This window comes from Emydura macquarii, unplaced genomic scaffold (genome assembly GCF_026122565.2).
Source record: "Emydura macquarii macquarii isolate MOO-44397 ecotype Brisbane River unplaced genomic scaffold, CSIRO-AGI_Emac_v2 contig_1876, whole genome shotgun sequence".
Lineage (NCBI taxonomy): Eukaryota > Metazoa > Chordata > Testudines > Chelidae > Emydura > Emydura macquarii.
The window spans coordinates 13,104,718-13,131,318 of NW_027132013.1; the positions used below are offsets into that span (position 1 = coordinate 13,104,718).

Below are 26,601 nucleotides of genomic sequence, written 5' to 3' on the forward strand. Positions count from 1 at the left end.
CTTGTTGAGCGATCTGAGATCTAGAATTGGTCTCCACCCCCCGTTTTTCTTCTTTGTGAGGAAATATTGGGAGTAGAATCCCCTACCCCTGTATTGAAGCAGAACCCCCTCTATTTCTCCTAGCTGTAGTAAACGTAGCACTTCCTACTGCAGTTGTTGCTCGTAGAAGGGGTCCCTGAAGAGGGATGGGGAAGGTGAGTGGGTGGGGTGGATGTGAAGAGGATGGAGTGACCCGTGTGGATGATTTCTAGGGCCCATCTGTCTGTGGTGAATGCTGCCCACCTGGTGAAAAAAAGGGTGCAATCGGTGTCCAAAAATGGTCCGTGTTCCTGCCAGCGAGGTGTGTGTCAGACCCTTGAGCAAACCCTCAAACTGATGGTTTAGGCTGATTTGGGTGAGAAGAGGCGGACTGGTTAGATGTTTGCCTTCTTCTCTGTGGACGCTGTTTTTGCCTACAGTTCTCAGAGCCTTTGTTGGTGATTGGATGCGAAGTCTCTCAGTTGGGAAGGCTGGTATCACTGCTGTTTGAAGGATGGTGTATATATGCCCATGGTTCTAAGGGTCATTCTGGAGTCCTTCAGAGTGTAACGTCTCATCCATCTTCTTTGAAAATAATTTGTCTTTATCAAAGGGTAAGTCTTCGACTTTTGTTCGCAGATCTTTTGGGATGCTGGACAACTGAAGCCAGGAGGCACGGTGCATAGCAAACGGCTGTGGCTGTTGTGCAAGCTGCTGTATCGGCTACGTCTAGAGCTGCCCGCAGAGCTGTCCATGCGATCAGCTCTCCCTCATCTACTAAGGATTTTAATTGCATCTGCTTATCCTCGGGTAAGCATTGCTTTAACTCGTTGATTTTGCCATAGTTATCATGGTCATATTTGGTCAGCAAGGCGTTATAGTTGGCCACTCTAAATTGCAAGGTTGCGAAGCAATATACTTTGCATCCAAATAGGTCCAGGCGTTTACTGTCCTTGTTGCCTGGAGTAGATTTAGGCCGGGCTTGTTTGGTCCTGTGATGCACTGTAGACCATGAAATTTCAGCTAGCCTGGGCCTACTTATAAAATTAAGCTACCAAATATTAATAAGATGCATATTGCAGAGTATGTGAAATGGTGGCTGGAGTTCCTTTTGGAAAGGGGTGATCGTTTCTCATTGCAACACACCCATGCGGTCTTTCCATTCTCAAAGTATGTCTGGTATTTCATTAAGATAACCGTTTATTAATTGCATCTCTTGTCTGGATCATCTTCCCTAATGAACTTCTCCTCTGGGAGTAACTCATCTATGCAGTAAACAGAAATGTGTTAAATACAGGGCGTGCTAGACATCCATGGCTCCAGACCTCTCAAAATACCTTATGATCAAAGCCCATGGCTGGATGCCACCCCAGGTATTGCTCAATTTAATCACAACCTCAATACTCCTTTGTTTGAAGGGTGGAACACTGAAACTAAACAACACATCTAGGTGGCTAGCACCTTTTAACTAAGTAAAGCACATGGGTCTCTCCCTCTTGTATCCTTTTCTGAAATTCCTGTTTACACTCATGTAAATTACCAAAATGCTTTGAAAAACATTGAATTTAAAAATATATAAGAGAAGCAATGGAACTGGAAAAAGGCAAGCAAGCTTCAAGAGTGAAGAATCACTCTGGCCAAGAAACTGACAAGACCTGCCATCTTGCCCAGCTGTCTTCTGAGAACACAAATCCAGGCTCTCGGAGGAAGCTGCTAAGAAACCATCGCCGCCTCTTGCCTGCATTGAAATATAATTGCTTTTGCAGCTAAAATATACTGGACTTTTGGTTTGGAGGCTCATTTTATATGTTTATAAGTATAGTAATTAAAGCCTGTCATTATCGAACGAGAGTCGTGTCAATTCCAGAGCACACTAATAGCAGATCCCAGTCTGAGAGTTAACATGCACTCCATCCACCACCAGAGAATTGGGAAGAGAATGCGTGAATGAAAACTCCATAGTCTTTGATGACACATAGTATTTCCTGTCAGCCCTCTTACAGGTTGGAGGGACGGACACTGGTGTTTGCCAGATGGTATCAACAGGCAGCATTATGGCATTGTTCAATGGCAAGACTATTTTGGTATTGGCTGAAGTGTGCAGTATTTGAAGTATTTGTGTTGGGTCTCTTCAACTTCCTGTAAAGGTATATCTTGTGATATTGCCACACATTTGAATAATGTCTTGAAACTGTTTGAAGTCATCTGCTGCGGTCGGAGGAGGAGGCATTACTGTTTCATCAGGTGAGGATCAGTTGTGGAGAGGGGAATTCTCTTCCTGAATTCCATTATCGGATTTCTCCAGGCCTTTGTCATGGGTAGGTGATGGAGGAGCAGATTTGTCTAAGGTAGTGGCTGATGTTGACGGCATGTGATGTTAAGTACTGTGGAATGTGCACGGATCTTGTGTGCGGTGTGAGTGGGAACATCTCAGAGAATCTTCATTTGCTCAATCCATTCCCTCATAGTTCTTTCAGTCTGAGCCAGTGATTTTAGAGAGGCCATAGGATTCTCTTCTGTCTGGGGAAGACTGATATGGAGAGAAGACTCCCTCATGTAAGCCTTCTTCATGGTCACTGGATAGTGGTGTAAGAATGGGAGATACAGAAGATTGTGATGCCTGCATACAAAGCAATCTATCGGAGCCGTAGAGCGGGGAGTGAGAAGGAGGCGTGTCCACCTGTGTGCAGTGCCGAGAGCATGTTGCAGCTGCTGAGGTGGAGTGCTCCCTCAGTGTGATTATCGGTGCCAGGGTTTTCAGTCTCTCCTTTGTTGGTGCCGAGGGCGGTGACATGCGTGTCGGTGCAGCTTTCGGCACCAATTTGGCTGGGGTTGACAGTGCCACGGCTGGTGCCGTTTTTGGCTCAGTGCTGATGAGGACTTGGTTCTGGAGGTGACAACAGAGGTAGGTGCCGTAGTTGAACTCTCCCTTGAAGTTGAAGGTACAGGAGGTAAAGTCCTGGCTGGAGACTGCTTAGATTTTGGCACATCTCTAATAGGCGAGGCCATGGCTCTCTTCCTTTTCACATTGGAAATCTGAACTGTAGCGTTGGCTCTTTCTCCAGCCTCTGACTCGAAGGTAGGCTGTAGGGACTTCTCCATTAGAATAAGTTTAAGGCGGAGGTCTCTAATCTCTTCGGGTTCACACCTTAAGCTTAGAGCAGTGCCTACACTTGGCAGGGATATGACCCTCTCCTAAGCACCTTACACAGAAAGCATGCCCATCCGAAACTGGCATTGCTTCTCTGTGGGAAATCACACCTTTTAAATCCTGGTGATCCTGACATTTTGAAGTTTTTGGGAAGATGATACTCCCCCACTATGTAAACTAATGCTAAAATTTAATGATTTAACATAAAAAACAAAACCCACTAACTATGAAACTCATCTATCTTAACTAACACGTGTTATGACAAACTATGATTAAATTATGCCTGAATTCACCAATTTTTATGATTTGTCTTAAGGAGAAAGGAGTGCTGAGGAGCTCCGTCTCAGGCGGGGGACAGTTGAGAAGGAACGGAGGGGGTCAGGCTGTGCGAGCGGTGGTTAGGGTGCCAACAGTGTTGCGAGACACCACCCGCGCATGCGCGGCCCATACAAGCACTACTGCACAACTCTCCTATCGAAGGCTCCAGGATGCACTGACACTTGAAGTGGACCACCCCAGGGACAACACTCAAAGAAGAACATACCAGTTATTTATATAATCATATCTTCAGTATTTTTCTCCATTCCATTTTTTCTAAAGTGCCCTCAAATATCTGCAGGAAAAGGTACATACCCAAATGTACGAGCGGAGGAAAGGTCAGTTTCAGAATAGATTCTCATACTATTTGAGAAGGCTACAGGTCCCAATGTTCTATAGAAGAGAAGCAAGCCAAAATAATTTAAGCACCACCCTAGTGGATCTGGTCAGTCCAAGGTGTAATGTTAAGAGTAACTTGGACGCAGGTATAGTGCCAGTATTTGGTCTGATGATCAGTGGGTGGCCTTTCAGGCATTAAAATCTAATCTTCTGGAATTAATCAGTTAGCTACTGCAATATAACAATACAAAATACATACAGCCAGTACAGAGATTTTTACCTTCTTAAGAACTTTCACCAAGTCTGCATAATCCCCTGCTTCTAGTTTGGGGTTCTTCACTAGCATTTCAACAGCTTCCAAAGCTTCTTTCCTCTCTTGCCACTTTTTGGCTTCCTGCAAAGCAAAGCATTTTATATTTGTGTACACCAAACACCTAACAGCTCTAGGAAAGCTTACTCTAGATAGATCCCGGAACCTAACTTTGTCCCAAGAAATTCAGGCACTTTTAGTATCCTCATATACTCTAAGCTTGGTGGTTACAGCTAACCTCTGGAATGCACTCATTTCAGTTTCCATCTTGCTTTTTTGATTTTAGAGCTATTTTTGCAGATTAGACAGTCTATATCTTGCAAGCCAGCTCCCTATTATTCAATAACAATACCTTTATTTGCAGGATGCAGGGTCAGTCTTAAAGTCCACCAGCCCTCAGTGTTATGGTGTTAGCAATTTATAATTTATACTTACTATTTTGTCATAGAAGTCCTTGGGGAGTTTGGAAAGAATCTCCACAGCTTCCAGTAGCTCATAAGCATCCACCTGTGGGACAACCTCATCCCCATCATCTCCTCCTGCAGGCCAAGAGAGGAAAGATCCCAAGCAATAGCAGAGAGGCTTGTCATGTCAGACTCAAATTTAATTCTTACATGTCCTCATGCTCTATTCATCAAAGACAGGAGGGGAAGTGAAGTATGAAGGGTACCATTTTTGCTACTTTGGAACTAGGATGTTGTTTGCTACTATTTTCTCCTCCAACTAGGTCTTGTTGATAGGATGGTGTGCCCCACTTGCTTTACACACATTTAAATTGAATGCACCTTTTTGGTCTGTTCTATTTCTTATGTGTTTCCAAGTAGAACACCAAGATCACATAAGTTACCTCCATCTGCATCCCCTCCAGCTGCCTGCTGCTGCTCAAACTTTGCTTTCAGCTCTTGTTGGGAACGCAGGAACCTGGTTTGTTTGGGAGCTGCTGGTGGTAGCTTGACCCATTCTTCCTCCAGTTCTTTTAGCTGTAAAAATCACAGGAATAATTCAAGGCCTAAAGCATGAAACTTAACATTCCATCCACTGATACAGGATGACTCCAGGCAAGCTCCCACCTTATTAAAAGCAGTGGTGTTTTCCCCAATTGTTAGGAATTTTCTTCTTTGGGCTCTAAATACAATCTGTTTGGGCTATCCTTTCTGTTCACTTGCAGTGATGTTATATTATAATCCTACAATACATTAGTCCTATTGTAGGGATGGCCAGAGGCAACAAAGCTAACTTCTCGCCTCCCAAAGGTATGGTAAACTCACTGTTTAGGATTTTGACTAGTTACATCTATGCCACATTAATATATTACCAGGAGGAGGGAAATATTCAGTAAAACAGAAACTGGCAGGAACAGTGGGAAAAAGTTATTTTTGGATTTTATGAAGAGGTTACAACCTAAATAAAAAGGAAGAATTGCTGGTTGAGTATATGGAAGTCTTTGTGCTACAGCCATGCCATCATATGCACAGAGATTAATAAAGTCACTAGATAAGCAGGGTTGAGCCAAGTCAACTTGGAATACCTACTTGTAAAGAGCAGTACTGGTGATTCAGATTTTCAGGGAAAGGAACATCTTTTAAAATATTTCTTTATACCAGAGATATTACTAAGCCCCTACTTAATTCACGATATTGTGGAAATTTTGGATCCCACAACATTATGCTTCCACCGCAATTCTGAGGGCAGCTGACAGCAGAAAATCATGGAAAAGTAATAATGGACCTTATTATTTGTGGTAAGAAGGTCTATTATTACTTTTCCACAATTTTCCATGGCTTGTCCACAACTCAACGGCAATTATTGGACAATCATCCGTGATTCAAGTAGGGCCTTATATATTACTGTTTAAAACTACTACCTCCCATCTAACTACAATACTCAATTAAAACAGGGGAATGGATATATGGCCATTTGAAAAGCACGGAATATTGAATACTTAGTTAACACCATGTTATTACACTAAGATCTTCCTGTGCATGAACAATGTATATCAAATACTGGACATTGCCAGAATGTATTTATTTCTGTTATAATACATTGTAAATTCTCTCTTTGCCATGAGAGAATGGTGACTCTAAAAACCTAGTCATTAAAGGGTGGTAAGAGTAGTTGCCCGGAAGAGGGGAAGATCATCTAACAAAGTAATTCCATTCTGCCCACCTAAATTCCCCCTCTAATTGCAACTGGATATTGTATTTTTCCACTTCTAACCCACCCTAGAAGTAGTGAACAAGCTTGCTATGCATCTTTAACTAAATGATGCTTAGTTATCATTTTTAAAGCTACAGAAGTGCAAAACAAATTTTAGACACACAAAGCTAAAAGTGTTTTTGCTAGACAGTAACAGTTTTCTCTAAGACAAAAAGGGCTCAAGAAAATACACACTCAGGCAAAAATATCCCATACCATTATAGAGCAAAGGGGTTTGTAAGAATGAGTTTGAACACTGGAATATTTATAAACTAAGGTTCATAAAACTTTGCTCAGACTGAGAGGCATCCTATATAGCCTACCTGAACCGAGTTTATGTTCTGTAATGGTGGTCTCAGAGCATCCCTTATCCAGCGGTAGATTTCTACAGCAAGGAGTTTGGCTTCATCTCGAACAGCTTTCTCTCGAGACTCAAAGAGTTTTGGCAACACTTTGATAATTGGCTTCAGTGAGATTATTTTTGAACCAAATTCACTGAAAGTCAAAGAATATATACAGGTATTGATGGCAAAGCATAAAATCCAACAGAAATTCAGTCACAAAGAGCATCAATATTAATTAGTTATCTTAATACAGCTGGGATCCTAGACAGAGCTACTTGTCTAGCTGATGCTTTTCATAAACTGTGGCCTGTACAGAAGGTTATGTCATAATACACACTATCAGCAACGGCTCTACGTATTAACATTCATTGCCACTATTTACAATACTGAAAACTACTTATTTGTTGTGTTAAAGAACATTTGCTTGATCACAATTCCTTCCTTCCTGCACCTACTTTTGAATAATAAAATTAGGCTTTTGAAACCACTTCAAAGCATGTAATCCAACCTGCTCCTTAAATCTGTCCCCTTGCCAGAGAACAAGAAATCTCCTTAGACTGGAGTGTGTGTGACCTATTTTTCTGATCACACTAATATCTCCTCTGACTATCTTTAGAGACAAACTGCAGTAGAGCATTTGTCATTTTGCTACTTGTTAGATCAGATTAGTGAGCCACGGGTCATCTCACAAAAAGCATGCGTGTTTTCTCTCTCACTCACTCACTCACACTCCCTACAACTGGTCATCTACCCTTTGGCAGCAGATTCTGGAATTGCTGGTGTGCAACAAAGTCTCAATTTTCAATCACTATTGAACGGGAGCACATCCATACTCTTTCCATACTCAGCTAATAAGAAGCTGGTCAGAAGCTATCATACTCTTATGCTATCAGATGTTTACAAGAAGCTTTATAAGAAGCATATTAACTGCAGGAAGAACATTCCAGTCATGGATTAAGATACAGAATACAAGTGAGTCACCAATCCTGTACAAGGAAAAGTTAATGTATACCAGGGTTTCCCAGGGAAGCATGCTAGGGCCAATGTTGGTCCCTATATTAGCCTACAACATAGGTTATGTCAAGACTAGGGACAATTGCGAGTAACTATGGAAGAATTTAACTAGTTAATAGGGCAACAGTAGCAGAATAAAGCCTGAGAAGAAGTATGAGATAATGCACATTGAAGGAACGTTTTATAATTAAAACAAATGGGGCTCTAATTGGTTACACTCTCAACAAATCTAGGTGCCAATGCAGACAGCTCAAAGATGCCTGCTCAAGACACAGGATGGGCCACAAAAGACAAAGATCTCTAGTCTTACATTAATACCGCAAAAAGGCAAAAAAACAGTCTAGTCCTATGGGTCCATGTTGTGTACCCACAGAGTAATTAATTTTGTTTTACAATCTCATCTCTGAAGGATATAAAAGCATTTTATACACTAGTTTAAAGAATCTAACAATTATCTATGGAAGGAGCTAGAGCTGAGAAATGATGAGTGGTAAAAAAGTCACATCAAGGTTCCAAATTACACTGTTCTATAGAGCAAGAAGGTGATTAAATAAGGCAATTTATAACTGATAATTACTCTTTTAAGTCTGGGACACCACTACAGAATTGAGACAAATATCTTAGAATTAAAAACAGGCTTTAAACACAGGACAACATCTGCAGTAACACTAGATGGGATGACAACAAAGGCCATCTATCCTCATGCTTCATGGCATTAGCTGATTACTAGGGGGTTGCCCTCTTCAGAAGGGCCCAATATTGGCAATTTATATCTGTTCTAGAGATTCCTATGCTTCTATAAAGTTTCTATTCCACATGCCAAATACTGACAAGATCATGGATCAGATACAAACATCAAATACGGCAAATTTAGAGATATTTAGAGTGTGAGAAGAAGGGAGGAGAGAAGGGGGAAACGATAACAAGCCTGTTTAGCAAAAAGAGAAATACTATAGGGATTTGGCAAATTCCATAGACTGTCGAAATTAGAGACTTTCAAGAGAATATTTTTAAAAGTCAGTCTACAAATCAAGGGGACAGATAAGTAACTGATACTACACGAACTCCTGAATGAAAACTCTGAAAGTGCAAAAACATAGAAGTATTCAGGAACTGCTATAAGCAAAATTCCTTTATTGAAGATTTAACACATGTAAGACACTTCATATGACATTTGTGCCCAAAAATAAGCTGTAAATTATTAAATGTAACTTGTTATATTGATTGGGCTTCTGAGATGTTTCAACAGTATGTTACAGTGTTTCCTCCTAAAGAAAAATAAGGTTTCTTACCAGTAACCGTTGTTCTTCGAGATGTGTTGCTCATAGCCATTCCAATACAGGTGAGTGCACGCCATCAAGCACGGGTTCCTGGAACTTTTTTCCCCGTAGCAGACCCCATAGGGTCAACTCTGGTGCCCCCTGGAGTGCTGCAAGCATGCCGGGTATATGAGGCACTGCCGACCCTACGGCCCCCTCAGTCCCTTCTTTCCACCAACTCCGACAGCGGGGACGGAAGATGAGTGTGGAATGGACATAAGCAACACATCTCAAAGAACAACAATGACACGTACATGAGGGCACCCGTCCATTCAATGAGGAACACGTCGGATATCGAGACCGGCTTGTGGCCCCAGAGCAAGCAAAACCTCGGGCACCTCTTGTTCGTGTTGTCTTGGAACAAGTCCAGTTGGGGAACACCCCATTTGTGGAAGATGGAAGTCACTACCTCTGGGTGCAACGACCAGTCGGGCGGGGTAGAAACGACCTGCTGAGGCAATCCGCTTCATCGTTCCTCACCCCCGGGAGGAGAGGAGCAGACAAGTGAAAGTCATGCCTCACTGCAAAGTCCCACAGGCAAGTGGCTTCCTGGCAGAGGGCCGAAGAGCATGCACCCCCAGCCTGTTGATATAAAACATGGCTGTGATGTTGTCCGTCAGCACCTGCACCACTCTGCCCTTCAGGAACCTGAGAAACACCTTGCACGCTAGTGGCCCTGAGCTCTTTTACATTGATGTGCAGGCGCCTCTCCTCCCCTGTCCAGAGCCTCTGAGTGCCCAGGTTGGCTCTGATGTGGGCTCCCCATCCCACATCCGAGGCATCGGAGATCAGGGTGACCGATGGGGCCAGATCCCTGAAAAGGACACCCCTCAACACTGCCCCAGGGGTCCTCCACCAGTTCAGGGAGGCTAGGACGGACGGGGGGACCGTGACCACCCTGTTCAAGGGGTGTCTGCTCAGCACGTACGCCGACGCCAACCATGCCTGGAGCAGCCTGAATTTGAGGTGAGCTAGCCGCACTATGTACGTGCAGGCTGCCATGTGTCCTAACAGCTGTAGGCAGTGCCTGGCTATTGTCATGGGGCACCGGTGCAGCTGGGTGATAATAGCAGCCAGAGCCTCAAACCAAGGTTGCAGGAGGAAGGCTCTGGCTTGGGAAGTGTCCAGAGGGGCCCCACTGAACTCTATGCACTGCACCGGGGTTAGAGTCAATTTCTGCTCATTTATGAGCTGCATGTGCCACAGGTGAGGGTCACACTGTCCTGTACGTGGGAGCTGGACCTGCCCTTGATTAACCAGTCATCCAGGTAGGGGAAAAATCTGCACACCTCTGCACCTCAGGTGGGCAGCCACTACCATCATGCACTTGGTGAATACCCTGGGAGCTGACGAGAGGCCAAAGGGTAGGGCCACAAATTGGTAATGGGAACCAGCCACCATAAATTGAAGGAAGCGCCTGTGGCTGGGAAGGATAGATACATGGAAGCATGCATCCTTTATGTCGAGGGCGGCATACCAATCTCCTGGACCCAAAGCAGGGATAATGGAGGCTAGGGAGACCATGTGAAACCTGAATCGCCTAATGTATTTGTTTAGACGGCACAGGTCTAATATGGGTCTCAGACCCCCCTTCGTCTTGGAATGAGGAAACACCTGGAACAGAATCCTCTCCCTTCTTTATTTCCACCACCCCCAGCTCGAGGAGGGTGACTATCTCCTGCAAGAGGAGTTGCTCATGAGAGGGGTCTCTGAAGAAGGATAGAGGGTGAGGTTGTGGGGGGAGGGGGATGTGAATTGCAGGGCATATCCCCAGAGAACTATTCTGAGGACCCAACGGTCCGATGTAATGTTTGCCCATTCCCTGTAGAAGGGCCTTAATCTGTCCAAGAAAGGACCGGGGGGGAGGGGGGAAGGGATCCAGCAAGATGGTAGGGGTGCCACCCTTGGGCACACCATCAAAACTGTCCCCTTCTATTGCCCGAGCCTTTGGGGGGCCCTTGCTGGGAGGCTGGAGATGAGTTGGGGGCCAATTTCACCTTTCGAACCCCGTTTCTGTCCCTGCCCCCATTGGGCTGAAAGGGCCTAGGTGGTGGCCTAGGTTGTTGCTGAACCTGGGGCCGCAACTGCCACCTAGAAGCCTGGGGTGTATACAGGCCCAAGGAGCAAAGTGTGGCCCTTGAGTCTTTAAGGCCGTGCAGCTTTGCATCAGTTTTGATGGAAAACAGGCCCGATCCATCAAAGGGGAGGTCCTGGAACGACTGTTGCACCTCCTGGGAGAGCCCTGAGGATTGCAGCCACATGCACCACCTCATGGCGATGGCAGAGGCCATAGCCTTGCTCGCAGAGTCTGCAGCATCACTGGCGGTTTGAAGCGTTTCCCCAGCCACTGTGATCCCCTCATCGAGGGCCGTGGCAAAGTCTGCGGCCTGGTCTTGGGGCAATGCCTCAGCAAACCGCCTGAGGGAGTTCCGTAGGTTAAAGTTGTATCTGCCCAGCAACACCTGGTGGTTAGCAATTCGAAATTGCAGTGCCGTAGTCGAATAAACCTTCCCCCCAAACAAGTCCAGTTTTTTGTTGTTCTTGTTTTTGGGAGTGGATCCTTGATACCTGTCTGTCCTGCTGATTGGCCACATCCACCACCAGTGTTCTGGGGGCCGGGTGGGTGAAGAGGAACTCAAACCCCTCAGCCAGGACGTAGTATTTTTTTCTCGGCCCCCTTGGATGTAGGAGCGACCGAGGCAGGGGTTTGCCACAGAACCTTGGCAAGTTTAAGGATCCTGTCATGAACTGGCAGGGCTACCCTTGATGGGCCCTCTGACCCCAGTACATTGAAGAGGGTATCTTCCTCTACTAGCTCCTTGACCTCAAGGTTTAAGTTAGAGGCCACCCTCTTAAGCAGCTCCTGGTGCGCCCTGAAGTCCCTCAGTGGCGCCCTGTGGTCCCTGGAGGCTGCTTCATCTGGGGAGGACGACAACGACTGCAGCCGCTCATCCCCCTGGTGACGGGGTGCCCCCGTGGATCCCTCCCTTGGGTCTAATTCCTTATCTGAGGAATGGCCTTTACGGGATTTGTCCAGTGCGGGGGGCACCGACTGGACCCCTGATGATGGGACAGACAGTTCCCTGCCCCATTTGAACTCCCCATTGACCCTGGGGCCAACCCAGGGCTGGCATCGGCACTGGCTGAGGAGCCTCGTTGTGGCGTCAGCTGGTCCCCTGAGCGTCCCTGCTTTTTCGAGGTCCCGAGTCACTGGAGCAGTGGCGCTGAGCTCATCTCCAGCCCTTGGTGCCACTCTGTGCCAGGAACTGTCCTCTTGATGACTCTGAGGTGCCGGACGAGGATCGCCTCTGCCTCCTCGAGCAGTGCAGACAAGCAGAGGCGCGCTCCGAGGAGCTTGATGTGGATGCCTGTCGCCTCGGCACCAACGACTTCCAGTGCCGTTTGCCTCTAGGGCAGCGGTTCTCAACCAGTACACCACCGGTGGTACTTACCGGAGGGCTGGGTGGTACGCGCGGCGCTGAATCCGCCGCCGGATGGGCCCTCCCACCCACCCTTATGACACTCTGCTGCCGAAAATGGGGAAACGGCGGAAGGGTTTCGGCGGTGGGTATTGTTTCCGCCACGAAACCCCGCCGCCCGTCTCTCCCCGCCGCCGCGAAACCCCGCTGGAAATCCCTCCCGCCGCCGCCGCGAAACCCCGCTGGAAATCCCCTCCCTTTTTTTTCCCCGAGTGGTACTCGGGTCGGGTACAGTCGGGTCAAGTGGTACTTGACCCGACTGTACCTGGCCCGAGTGGTACTCGGGGAAAAAAAGGTTGAGAACCGCTGCTCTAGGGGACAGGAAGCAGTGCCGCCGGGAGCCTCACGGTGCCGAACCTGACTCCGACAACCAGGATCTGCGTTGCGCTGCAGTGGGCGAGCCCTTCGGTGTCAGGCTCCCCATCGGTGACCGGTTCTGGTGCTGCCTAGTCGTGGACGAACGGCTCAGTACCAGGGACTGGGAATGCGAACTGTCCCTGTACCGCGAGGTGGCCCTTGAGTGGCGCTGTCTTGTTTGCGTTGCCTCCGGCGTCAGGGACCGACTTCGGTGCCACGGGGAGGATCAGCTCGATGAGTTAGACTCAAAGCTGCTGGGAGGGGAGCCTCCACGCTTCACCCTCAGTAGCCGTCCGGCGGGAGACTTTTCCACCCCAGCCGGGGGTCTCAACCAGCCTTCGGGGGGACCCAGCGCGGGCTTCCCCTGGGACACCAGCCCTCTCTCCCTCGGCGGAGGAGGGGGGCAGAGGTGTGGGCAAGGCCATCAGGGATCTTGCCACCTAACAAGCCTCCGGTATCGACGGCATCTGCAGGGGCACTCCCCCACTCCCAGGAATCAGGGGAGGCTCCCTGCTCGGAGATGCAGACACTCGAGCAAGCTCTACAGGCCGTGGCTGGTGCACCTCTGCACTCGACCCCACCCATACCGGTGGTGCAGGGGAGTGTGCATGATCCGTGCGCTGCCTCTTTCTCTTCTTCAGCACTGGAGATGCCTCTCTGCGCCGAGTAGGCTCCAGTGCTGGCGTGCTCTGCATTGAGGAGACGCTCAGAGCCGAGTTGGATCGAGGTGGCTTGCAGGCCGGGCGGAGTGCTAATTCCATTAGAATGGCTTTTAGCCTAATGTCCCGGTCTTTCTGGGTCCTTGGCTTGAAAGCCTTACAAATTTTACACTTTTCCCTCCGGTGCTGCTCTCCCAGGCACTTGAGGCAGCGATCGTGAGGGTCACTAAGTGGAAAAGTCTTCCCGCAGGAGGTGCAAGGCTTAAAGCCAGGTGACCCGTGCATGGCCTGGCCACCCTAAGCCCTTGAGGGCTTCTAATTCTATTACTAAACTACTCTACTTAACAGTACTTAAACACTTAACTAACTATGCAAGAACAAAGTTCAACAAGGGGAATGGTACTTGCGAGAAGCAAGAGACGTTCCAGTAACCGTCACAGGTGGAAAGAACGAACTGAGGGGCTGTAGGGTCAGTGGTGCCTCATATACCGCAGCATGCACATGGCACTCCAGGGAGCACCAGAGCCGACCCTACGGGGTCTGCTAAGGGGAAAAAATGTTCCGGGAACCCGTGCACGGTGGTGTGCACTCACCTATATCGGAATGGCCATGAGTAAGCACTCGAAGGAGAACTCCTAGACTATGCCAGAAATACAAATTCCATTTTTCATCAGTTCTAGTTTTAAAATAAAAAAACTTATTGCACAATACAAGATGCACTCTTACTTTGGCATGGTGCGCACTCAATTAAAGACATTTAAAATTTGCTTTAGGAATGGCCTGAACAAAATCAAATTCTTGAGTGGAAGTGGTGACTACCCCAGGTGACGACTGTTACTTCATCACTACCACACTAATAGATTGCATTACTTTATCCACTATCAGCCAACAGGGAGAGCATTTGTGGGCAGGACATAAGCTACACTTTTATTTTAAAACTCAAAGAGATATTTATTTACAATTGTTTTAGTTTATTCAACAAGCTTGTCTAATCTGTTCAGAAGATGCAAGTTCCCAAGCCTGAAATCAACAGTTCAGCTGGGCAATAACCCTGTTCTTATCATTCAAGAAAGTGTTTTCATTAAACAAAGTCTGACAAACAGATTGCCAAGATTGAAACCGATCGAGATACAAGACCAGTAATTGCAGAGAAAAACACTCACATCTGACTAATCACTACACTGTACTTCTCAGGGCAAATGCTGCCATTAAAAAAATGTCAATTCATGGTGTTATATTACAATTCAGAAGATTCAGCAATGCCAGAGCCCCTCTACAGCCTTACATAAATTATGCTTTGGTTAACAGCATGTAGAGTTTAAACAAGAGAACTTACCTCAGTGCTTTTCTCGATGTCTCTATACATGCTACTATGATCTTAGGGTTCTTGTTGTCCAGACCTTTTAGCAGCTCTTCTTGTACAGGTTCCCCTTTCTCAATTTCTATATACATTAGACATATATCTATACCCAACTCTTTTGCTCTGGCTTTAGGCTGATTGAACACTTTGTTTACAACTCCAGAAATCACTTCTCCTGTTGTCCTGAAAATAGATAACATCTTTAGTTTTCAGCAGATGGAACAGCGAATATAATTAGCTCTACCACTCATGACGCATATGCACACATAGTAAATACCCAGAATACTGATAAAACTAAGCAAGCCTCACTTTCTGGAAACTAGGGAACATTACCACCATGATTAATCTAAATAGGATCTAAAGGCTTGCTCCACTAGGTTATTGAACTTCGTTGGGCTCTACACATGCACTTTACTAACTAAAGAGCATTCCCCACCTCTGCGTTTGTTTCATGTGCCTGTTGTGTCTTGTCTAAGATTGTAAGCTTTTCATAGCAGGGACTACACAGTACTACCACAGCAGGACCCATCCCACTGGGGACCACTAACAAATATATATAAGTGCAATAATTTTCAAATACATGCAGAACAGCATGTCTCCCTAGGAGATTACATTTCAGAGTTCCAAGGCACCTACCAAAAGTGAAGAAGGAGAATATGTACACTGTGCCCCAACTAGGGATACATTGCTTCACATAGAAAATAAAGATGCTAATCCAGGTTGCAAGTTCCTTGGGCATAAGTAAGTTTAGATACCAGGGAAGGAGAGAGGTTCATATGTTATGGAATTACACATTAGGGCCTTTAGCTTCTTTTCAAATCTTTTGATAATATAGGAAATTGGCAGAAAAGAGGGATGAGGAAGAAGAGATTGATTCAAGGAGGGAATAAGAATTTGGAAGAGAATAAGCAAAAGTATGCTGGTATGCACAATCAAGATAGAGATTCTAAATGTTTGACTTTAGCAGTTAATTACAGCATATGCTATAGTTTTGAAATGATTTGACAGATTTTTTTTTATATAATCCCTTTCTTACGTGCTAACATTTTGCATCTTTGATTCTATCATCTGAAATATAGAGTAAAAATTTGGTTTCTTCATTGAGCTGAATGTAAAGTGGGCAACACTTTAGTCTGTACTCTGAAGGTACTCTACACAGCAAAGAAAAACCACATCTGGCCCATGCCAGCCAACTCTGGCTCACAGGGCTTAGGCTGTGGGGCTATTTCACTGCTATGTAGATTTCCGGGCTTGGACTAGAGCCCAAGCTCTATGACCTTGCAGGGTGGTGGAGGTGGTGGTGAGGTGGGGTGGGTGGGGGGAGGAGGTTCCCTGCAAGCTTATCACCACATGTAGTGAAATGCACAAAAAAGAGGCAACTTCAAACTGAGTATAACCAAGATAGAGAGAGGTATTCATAGTTAATTCATCTACTTTTCTATGGAAACAAAGTAAATACCCTTTGATATCAGGATACAAGAATTTAGTAGCTGCCAGGAGGAAAAAAGTTAACCCAAAAGGCTGTTTCTTCAAACCTGCTCAAGTATTAGAAACTGTTTATTTGAAGCAGCTCCTATGTACACAGCAGCCCCTGATTTCTTGTAGCCTTGCACTGTACGCTATACTGGATGAGACCAGATCACTCAACACATATGAATGAGTTTTCATATATATATGGTTTGACAACCACAATGATCCACAAAGATGGTCTGTTAGCTGGGATTTTGTATGTTAAAACTAAACACACAGTATTTTTACCATACATAATCCTGTCTATGTCTTCTATGATTAGACTCCAAAGCTAACTATTTGTCCTACTCACTCCATTTATGTCTAATGAGGAGGAGTTCAGTTTCATATGAAAGTTTTACCTTTGAACTTTTTATTCCACTTCCACCCTTCTCAAGTTATAAGATTGCTTAACATATCATGGTCAAATGAGAAAAGGAATCCCAGATTATGGCACCCATTCCTTCAGTTCATAATTGCATTTTACTTGTCTTTCCTGTTTCTGAAACAGAACTTTTTCTAGGATTCAGAATACTAAACACTCTGTTTCATCACAGAGATTATGAATACAAGGAATTACAGTAACAGCACAGTACAGTCATTAGCAACTGGCCATCCAGTAAACAATGTCTTCAGATCACGGAGTAAATGCACAACCAGACAGAAATGCTATAAGTGGTAGCTGCATGGGGCAGTATAGTTAACATGACCTTCCTAGGAAGAGCTACTGCAAAAACATAATATTAGAAGGAGAAAGGACGTACTTTCCTGCTACATGAGCATTTTCAACATAGGCAAGTGCCGCTTCTAATCCTTTCAACTGAGCCACCGCATTGGAGTCTGTCACAAATTTCTTTATTAGTCCCAGATATTTGGACCATTCAGGGCTTTTCTCATCTTCTATTTTTTGAAAAAGCTTCAGAGCTTCTTCGTAGCCATTCACTCTGGCTTTCCACAACTAGGACAAGAAGTCACAAGTTAGGTATTGCGTTTAGTTAAATAGCTTTCCATTTAACTTTCATAACTTCTTATGTAGATCTGTCCTTCTCATTAAAGTCACTACACTACATAGCTTGAATGGTTGTCCCTAATCAAAAGGAAGCACAGGATAAGAATAGCAAGCATGTAGAAGATCACTTGTGAATGAAATTTGTGTAGACTCACTAGCTGCAGTTAGCCTGCCTATACTCCACTAAGAAACATTAAGTTCATGTAATAGTCATTTTCACCCACACTGGCATTAGTGCTTTGTATTGAACTGAGGCTTTGAAAAAGGGTTTAATCCTGCAAGTACTCTATGTGCAGAATTCTTATTGCCCTCAATAGGAATTCTATACAGATTCAGGTCCTAAGTGTATTCTAACATTATGTAATGTACTACCTTTGTATAATTGGTTTAATTTTGATCATGTCAAGAGCTAGGATTAATACATTTATTCAGTTACAGATACAAGCTAAGGCAGAATAAATAGTATGCCCTGAAGAGTACGTAGTAGGTTACATTTGTGATTAAAAAAAAAAAAAAAAAAATTGCTACCTTAAATGAATACAGCCAAGATTATTTAGAATATGCAAACTAAACAAGAACGTTTTGGAGCAGTATTTAAAAATATTTGAAAATATACTTTAATATTTCTGCATCTGTATGAACAGGGCAGCTAAGTAATCCTGAGGCACTCATTCCAGTGATTATCTCAACATAAAATGCATGCAACTTGATGACGCTCATCAAAACAGGATGTCTGAGATGGAGTTTGAAAATTCCCAATGGGGGAGGAGGGAACCAGGACATATACAAATCTTTAGATGCTAGATCATCTGGTTTCTTATACTCAACCAAAAATGCTCCCAATTTTTTGGGTAAGTCTTGTAACCGTGGAAATCTCCATGATTCTTACAGTAATACAGGTCGTTAATTCATGAGAAACCAGCTTCTAAATTATATTACATAAAAATTAAACAGTCCTATCTGCAGCGACTAATCCTGGATTACAGGGGAGGTGATTCTAATAGGTCTTTTCCATCTCCAATTTGTGATTCTATGCCCAGTTTACCTGGGTTGAGAATCTGGAAAGCATTTTATATTCCAGTGCATCTTTTCTATAAGGTAGGAAAGCTTTTCACAATTAGAAAGCATGGAAGACGCAGTTTAAGGAAATTATTAAATGTTTCTTTTAAAAATGAGTTGATTACCACTAGTATTTGCTCATAAGTGTTTGGTTACCTTTCTTCCAGTTTGTTCAGGAAGATGGAGTGAAAGGATGCAAAAGCTCCTCAAGTTCACAGGTTGAGTACAATGCACTTTGGCCTTAAGGACCTCCCAGCTCAGCTGTACTTGCCAGCCAAACAGAACCATGTAAAATTTGTCAGGAGATTGAAGTGGGAATAAAATCCACAGAATGTACATATGCACAAAATTACAAGCACACCTAATCTCATACACCTCGAACATACTGAACCCCTGATAGGCTAAAGTATCCAATAAACCAAACTGAATTTAAATTCTGAAAGTTTTATTTTTCCTCTACAGATCAAGACATCCACTGTGTTGGCAACCTCAAGATTTCTCTCCAATCATTACTTGAAGGTGGACAAGGAGATAATATACCTATTTTTCTTCTTGGTAAAAACTGATCACCACAAGTTGCTATCAGTTCTTCCCATTCCTCCTCAAGAACCCTATCAGCAGTTCAACTACAGAGGATCGGACATGGCCAACTATTGCATGTGTGGAATATTAACATGTTGGACACTACACTTAGACTGATCTATTCAGAACAGGTCATCACAACTAAATTCTACTCTAAAAATCCTACTCAACTTTCAGTTCCCTTTTTTGTTAACAGAACTGATGCAGTTTCAAATTAAGTTGCATGCTTTAACATGGGATTGTCCCGACTCTACCCACTTTGCTGTAATTAGTAGGTACAGCAGCTGCACTGAACCACCCACACCAAGTATATGGAGCAAGGCAGCTCCCAGGGACAAGTTCCCCTACCTTGTGTTCACATTTCTGGTCAATGGACAGTTTCATCCACTCGCTATCGTCTCCCATTGTGCCTTAGGTTCTCCGTATAGTTAAAGTAATTCCTGGGGAGAGGGAAAAAAACAGTTAACTCCAATAAGTCAGGCAATTTCACAGTGCTATATCTGGTTATAGTTTATTATAACAACAGAAATACAAGTGGGAATTCAGTAGTATGTAAAAAATATTCTAATCCCTGTAGTTAGGGCTACAAAAGACAAATAAGCTAGCCTTTACATTTAGGTACCCACCACTAAGACCGTGGTATTCTTCTAGCCTTGGAAAGAGACAACTGAACAGTTACAGATTAAAGAGCATTGGTGCTATAATTGGTTATATTCCGTGGGACTGAAGCCTCAGTCTGGGGAAGTTTCAAACTGGAAATAAGACATGCAGAAATCAGACTGTGTACTGTAGTGAGTTCTCCAGCAAGTTTAAACAAAGCCTAAAAGGACTGGGTGCCCATCTACACTAGCAAGCTGACTCACTGCTGACAAGTATTGTCAGCAACAGGAACCCTGAAAACAGTTTGACTTGCTAGTATAAGACAGGCAGCTATTTCTAGGAACTTTATAAAAAAGCATGATTGAGTTGAACAGTACTGAAAAAGGGACAGATCCATTTATGCTAACAGTCAAATCAGTTTTATCACTGGTTCAGAGGGACTCAGTGCTGACAGTTGTCAGCAGGAGATCAATTTCTTACTGTAATCAGGGCTACAAATTCACATCCATTTAAAATTTCTACAAGTTTCTTAAATCAAATAGGAATGGGTCACATCAGACAATCCAGACCCAATACCCATACTGGATGTATTACATGACTAATCTGACTGCTCAGCAAATACACCGAGAATACTGCTACAAGGCAGAAAAAATTAGAATGAAAAATTCAACAGCAGGAAGGGAAGAGTTCCCAGGGCTCTGTATACAAACAAATGAAGTGAATCTGGAAACGGAGCAACTTGAGTGGTTACAAAGAATCCAGAATAGTGACTAGGATGTGCAAAACACTAAGATTAATAATAGGAATACTATATGGGCCATCTTCTAGTGTTACTTCATAACCTCAGACTTTTTTTTTTAAATTAGGAAGATCTATTCAAATATTCTCAGTTTCTACATATATTTTCAAGATTATTCTCACCATGGATGCATAAACCAGCTAATTTGCACGAACAGTCTTCACAGCAAAAGAATCAACATTAGGCCTATGTGCAAGAGAGAGAGTACAAAGTATCAAACCTATTCTAAAGCGTAACTATGTAATTTGTCTTTCCCATTTTGCAAACACTGATGTGGTTGTTTTCTTCCTTTTCATCAACAGCACAGTTACTTAAGTGGTGCTGAAAATAGGGCAAGTTTGTTTTTGCAGCAGCAAAAAGAGAAATCAAACTTAAGGTGCCAACAAAAATGGGGTCTTATCATAATATTGTTTTTAAGTGAATAAGGTAATAATAAAGCGGTGATCCCCAGATTATTCTGAGATTCTATGTACAAGAGGGAGGAAAGACCAAAATGGCTGGGCTTACTACTTCCTTTCATAAATTTATTTTAGATTATGGGCCAAATTTAGCCTTTAACTGGATACAACTCCCATCAATTTAAATGGGCATTTCACCCATTTATACCACAGCTTAATTTTGGCCTACCAGCCAAATTCTTCCCTTGGTACACAAGTAGGACAAGGCATCTTCAACACAAAAAGGTACTCTGAAACCAAAAGGCAGAATTAAACCCTTGAGGTGTGTTTTAAAGAAGTACTATTAAAAACCACACTCCATAGAATAGGCACCATAAAAATACCCACACACACTCCGCAGAGGTAGAACAATAGGATCAGTTTAATTACTGCACCTTCTGGTATAAAACCCCCATTTCAATCCAGATCAACTGAATTTGCACCAACATACCTGACCTCTTTTCTTCCTACACCTTATACTGATGTCCCCGTTCCATCAAAACCTAACTGAACTACCTTCTCTCTCTTTCACCTACTCCTAAAAGAGTGAGACATGTCAAGCACTATCTTTGAACAGCCTCCCACTTAATATTCAAAGCACTTGTCTTCTTCAAATCACTCCCAAAGATCCACCTTTTCCACAGGATTGAAAAATACATTTACCAGTAGCAAGTGGGAAGCTTCCCATAATGTGGAAGGGGTGGAGAGGGGGATTGTTTCTAGCCCTTATAATTGTGAAAATAACCTTCCGGAAGGGAACCACATGTAAACAGATGCAGTATTGTCTTCACCTGTCTGCAGACAGCTCCACTGTCTGCTATTCATTGCTTTGTCAAGCAGCAAGAGAGTGAAGTTTACAAGACATTGGATAGTTTTATGGCTCCTACTCAGAATCCTGGGTGCAGCAATGAAATTGTCACTTGTTTATTTCATGTTCCTGAGGAAGTCTATAAGGAGCAGCAGACACAAGGTCTTGAGTTATTCACAAGGAGAAAGCCTAGAAAAGACAGGGACAGGCATTACAATGAAGGTACCTGCAAGCAATGTCCCAAGCACTGCAACAAAAAGTTTGACACGGAGGCTGTTCAAGGCAAACCCTCATCTGTGTCCAATTAACTCAAGAAAAAAGATCAGCAATATGAACTCACTACTGCTGGAGTAAAAGGGTTTTGCTTCTCTCCAAAGTCTTCCAGTGCTAAGCACAAAGTAAAGGCCTGATATAGGACAAATGACCACACTAGTCCCATCAGAGTTGCTTCTAACATTAGGATCAACACAGCAACAGTGAAAGTTAGTAGCTTTCTAGTGAACAGTTAACATTACACTGGGCAAAGTGGACTTCTCTGTTGTTCAAGGTATCTTACCTCTGAGTCTGTGTATTAATTCAGTATTGAAGCTTCCACCAAAGTTGAAATCCATTGCTTTGTGTATCCTAGGAATGATCTCATGACCAAAAGTAAGGCCAGCCCTAAAATAGGGGTTTTCAAGCTTTTTCACAATGGGGACCACAATGTGACAGAAAATCAATCCCCCACACACCTTCCTACCCATTCTTCAACATCTATGTCTCTGTAGACTACCTTTTCTCCCACTCACAATCATATAACATCTGTGGCAACTAATGCAATAGGAAAATAGTTAATTTTAATCTGTTTTCCAGATGCTAAATCAAACACAGAAGTAATGAAAGTCAACTAGTACCCTATAAGGAACCACTTCTCTGAGGATCAGCAGCAAACACTCAATGGACCACAGCTGGAGAATTGGTGTCTTAAAGATCACATCTTTTTAGGCTTAATTACTGCCCCACATCATCCTTATTCTTAACATCTTACATAGTTTGAATTTTTCTTCTATCAAAATGCCTTAAAAATGAAAGTGTAAAATAATCTTGAGGCATATATTAAGACCCTTTAATGAGTTCTATACGCCTCTCCAATTTTTCAAGTCTTGTGGGGTAGTCCATGGCCTCATTTGCAAGCAAGGTTCTACTTTTATTATCTGAAGGCATGTGAATGCCACTCCATTACTTTCTAACATCTAAATAGCAATTAGCCTGTGTAAGTGACAATGCATGCTATATTAAGACTGCTTTATTACTAATAGATGCGCAACACTGAAGTGTTTTATCTCTAGAACTTTTCATACCAGTTTCACTAGTAACTAGGTTGAAAGAAGTTCAAATAAAGAACAGATTCTAGTTCTTTCAATACCAATTCTTACAATGTAGCACTATCCAGAAAATGAAAACCCACTGATCAACCAAAGAAAGTTTTGCAAAATTAGTTTGTTTTTGGCTTGATCAATAAGACATTTATAACTGTAAAACCTCAGATTCATATGCAGAGATGAAAGGCAACTCCCACCAGCAACTCTTGGTTGGACAAGCTCCTATAATATGGAGCAGTTAGTATATAAAGGATGCCAAGGAAAAGGGTATGTCTACAGACCTCATAGGGAATTTATAGGCAAGAGTGGGAAGGAAAGGTGTGACCAAGTAGGAATTTTCTGTAATGTTTTATGATGCCTGTGTGTGCCTCAGTTTCCCTCTGTACTTCACATTGTAAAAAAAGTTCACATTTCCTGCTCAGACAGCATAGGAGGCATGATGCAGGGATGTCACCTGGCTGTCTGGACAGAAATAACAGAGTCATAAAACAACTGGCTGAAATTGACCCTGAATCAGAGCAACCTGCAAGACAAAGAGACGCCCAACAACTGAACCATCAACACCTAATAGCAGAAATAGCAGAAAACCCTGGAGAGACAGTTAAAGTGGAGACAGAGAGCAAGAGATGGAATCCAACACAGCTTGGCTGGCTCATCATGGCATAGACCAGGATGGACTATGGCTTAACTTCTGCCTCTCTGTGCTAAGCTGAGGACTTTCAGCTTCTGTGTGCCAAGTGACTAATATATGGTTACCTTGTTTTGAAAAGGCTGCCTGTTTCACTGTAAATACTCAATGAGAGCATCGTGCCCTGAAAGGTATAGTACAAGCCTCCTGCAGGACACTGGCTTGGCTGGATTCACTGCAGGGAGCCTTGAAGAAAGATAGGGATAGCTGGTGCCAAAGGCCTAGTCTCAGAGTCCTGGAGACCTCAGGCCTACCACTGTGAAACTGTGTGGGTCTTTGGGGCCCGGCACACTAAATGGGCCACTCCCAGGAGACTAGTTATAGGCTGGGACACAGACCAGACCCTGTGACTCCATGACACAAGGCTAACACTTGGAGGATTCCAAGAGACATAAGAAAGTTAATAAAAAGTGGGAAGTGCTGAGAAAATAGGATTAAGCTGGGGACAACCTGGCCAAAGTTTGTTGTGAAATAATGGTGAAGATGGCTAACAAGTGAAAGTTTGGAGTATCACTGACAAGCAACAGTTGGTTGCCAAGTTTAACTAGAAACTTAGGCCATGTCTACACTAGGAGTGCTTTACCATTATACTATACTGCCAAAGTGCTCCTAGTTTGGATGCAACTATAATGGCAAAGTTGCACTTTACTGGTATTGCTGTATCTACATCAAGTATTTTTGCCCACATAGCTACATTGGTCAGGGATCACAGCAGAAGTCTGCAGTGTAGCCAGAGCCTTAGTTCTGTTACCTAAATCCAGCTCTCAAAAACTTGAAGATGTAAACACTGAAGACATTTGGTTTTGAGATGTTTAGAAACATAGTACTTATTCAGCAAAAGCAGTAATGTTTCAGCTTCCAGATGACCTCTCCATAACAAGTACAAATAGCAACAAGACTAGTTTGTTCTAAGCTAGAGTAGACATATTATTAAAACTGATGTCTGCTGCTTCTAACTCAGTATTTATACAGCTCCACACCACTTTAGTATCAAAGCAATATTGTTCTAAAAAGGTAGATGCCTACTGTTTCAACTCTGTTATACTCTTACCAGTTAAAAGCAAACTTTTCTAGATCATTTAAAAGTGTCAAGTTCTGAGAAACTGGTCACATCAAGTCAATTTCATTTGACCACTACAAAGAAAGCTGTAATATTAGTTGAATGGACCAGCTGAGATTAGACCTGCCAGTTCAGGTTATTCTCTTCTGTCAATGCAGGTACAGTCATCCCTTCAAGACAGACAGGATTATCTGTCCAAATGTACTTGTTTCATAGTAGTTTCAAGTCATGTTTCATTTATGGTTCTGAAAATATCAAGTTTTACTTCAATGCAGGTACAGTCATCCCTTCAAGACAGACAGGATTATCTGTCCAAATGTACTTGTTTCATAGTAGTTTCAAGTCATGTTTCATTTATGGTTCTGAAAATATCAAGTTTACTTCAAACTAGATTAAAATTTATCACTTTTACAATATTTGAATTTCATCACTAGGGCATCTGAGCACCCCAAGTTACACCTAAGATATGAACATAATAAAATAACCAGATAGAAAAGTTCTTCAGAAAACCCAAGCGTTCAAAACAACAGATATCCAGATTTTATTTTACAACCCACAAATATGCAACAAAAAATTATTGTGTGCAAGATCTGCCTAATCCAAGAACTATAGTCTGTCCAATCAAACGAGTAATAAATAATACCTAGTTATAACTCTCCGGACTGGTCTAGCAGGTTCTACACTACTAAGCAAGAAACTGGAGTCAGTTACCAGTCCTGATCTCTTGATTCCTACAAGAGAAGCAATAAGAAATGAGAAGAACTTTAAGCATGTCTCTCAGTAGCAATCTCTCAGGATGATTAAAGAGAAATACTGGCAGGCTTTAAATCAACGATTCCCCAGCTGTGATATATAGACCCCCAATGGTTCCCACAGAGTTTTTGCTGGTGGTCAAAAGACTACAATGTTAAGTACCAACCAATGGAAGAGGGGTGGGTACTGTTTTGGGAGGGTAGAGAGAATCTTATTAAATAGTCTGCAGGATGACAGTGTTGAAGGACCCACATCCTGAAGGAAATTCTGGCCAAAAAGATGATGGAAACCTGCAGTACAAATCCTCAGTGGAAGGAAGCAAACAGAAAAAAGGAGTTAGGGAGAAATGAACTCCAAACAAGATGGTATCAACTGCTGAATATGACTGTTTCTCTACGCTGAAAAGGCAAGATAGCTATATACTAAGTTGTCTAGCAGTAAAGTGTTCTTATTAAGACTCCTCTCTAGTATTCAGTAACTCTGTTCTATATCTGTCTTGATGAGAACTCACCAAAAAACAGAGCAAATGTAAATTTAATCACATTACAGCTGTATACCAAGGATAATGAAAACATGGACAGCTATATTTTCTGGAATTTCATTCAGAATGTGCTCTTTGAATGCAATTTAGATGTACTCTAGGAAGAATGTCTGCAAGTTTACGGAGGTGAGCGAAAGCAAACTGACCTTCCATCATGGCTAAGACAGCAAGAGTGACCTGTGCTGTAAGAATAAAACCTGAAACAAGGCCAACATTAGAAACAAATGGAAGGAGGGGGGAGGGAAAAAGGAAGGACAAAATGTGGTCAACTTTGGAACAACTAAGCTAAATTGTAATGCTAGATATGAGATCTACAAATGCTGATGGGTCACTGCTTACAAACTGCCTCCCCCCCACCCCCCACCCCAGTGTTTACAAAGCTAAGGGCCAAAAAAAAAATAAAAAAAAATGTTCTGCTGAGGGGACTGAATCCTTCCTTCACCAGCAGGTCAATCAGACAGGAGTCACCCTTATCAAGAACCCCTAAATCACCAGCCACGTCGCCTCCATATGGAGACACCCTCCAACCTC

The 26,601-nt window shown here is 43.3% G+C and overlaps 1 protein-coding gene across 8 annotated transcripts in view; it reads right to left on the reverse strand.

Annotated features, from left to right (window-relative positions):
• Positions 1–26,601, reverse strand: part of CKAP5 (cytoskeleton associated protein 5) — a 100,397-nt gene that overhangs the window by 66,787 nt on the left and 7,009 nt on the right. For 7 of the 8 annotated variants that reach the window (XM_067557672.1, XM_067557671.1, XM_067557670.1 and 4 more), the window contains exons 2-8: positions 19,372–19,463; positions 17,138–17,331; positions 14,841–15,047; positions 6,656–6,827; positions 4,984–5,116; positions 4,572–4,675; positions 4,107–4,220 (exon numbers count right to left, since the gene is read on the reverse strand). In XM_067557672.1, the coding sequence (XP_067413773.1) occupies positions 4,107–4,220; positions 4,572–4,675; positions 4,984–5,116; positions 6,656–6,827; positions 14,841–15,047; positions 17,138–17,331; positions 19,372–19,428 (981 nt within the window). In that variant the 5' untranslated portion in view covers positions 19,429–19,463. Of the gene's footprint in view, positions 1–4,106; positions 4,221–4,571; positions 4,676–4,983; positions 5,117–6,655; positions 6,828–14,840; positions 15,048–17,137; positions 17,332–19,371; positions 19,464–22,223; positions 22,329–26,601 lie in introns of those variants that run through there. The other variant, XM_067557666.1, reaches the window with a different exon arrangement.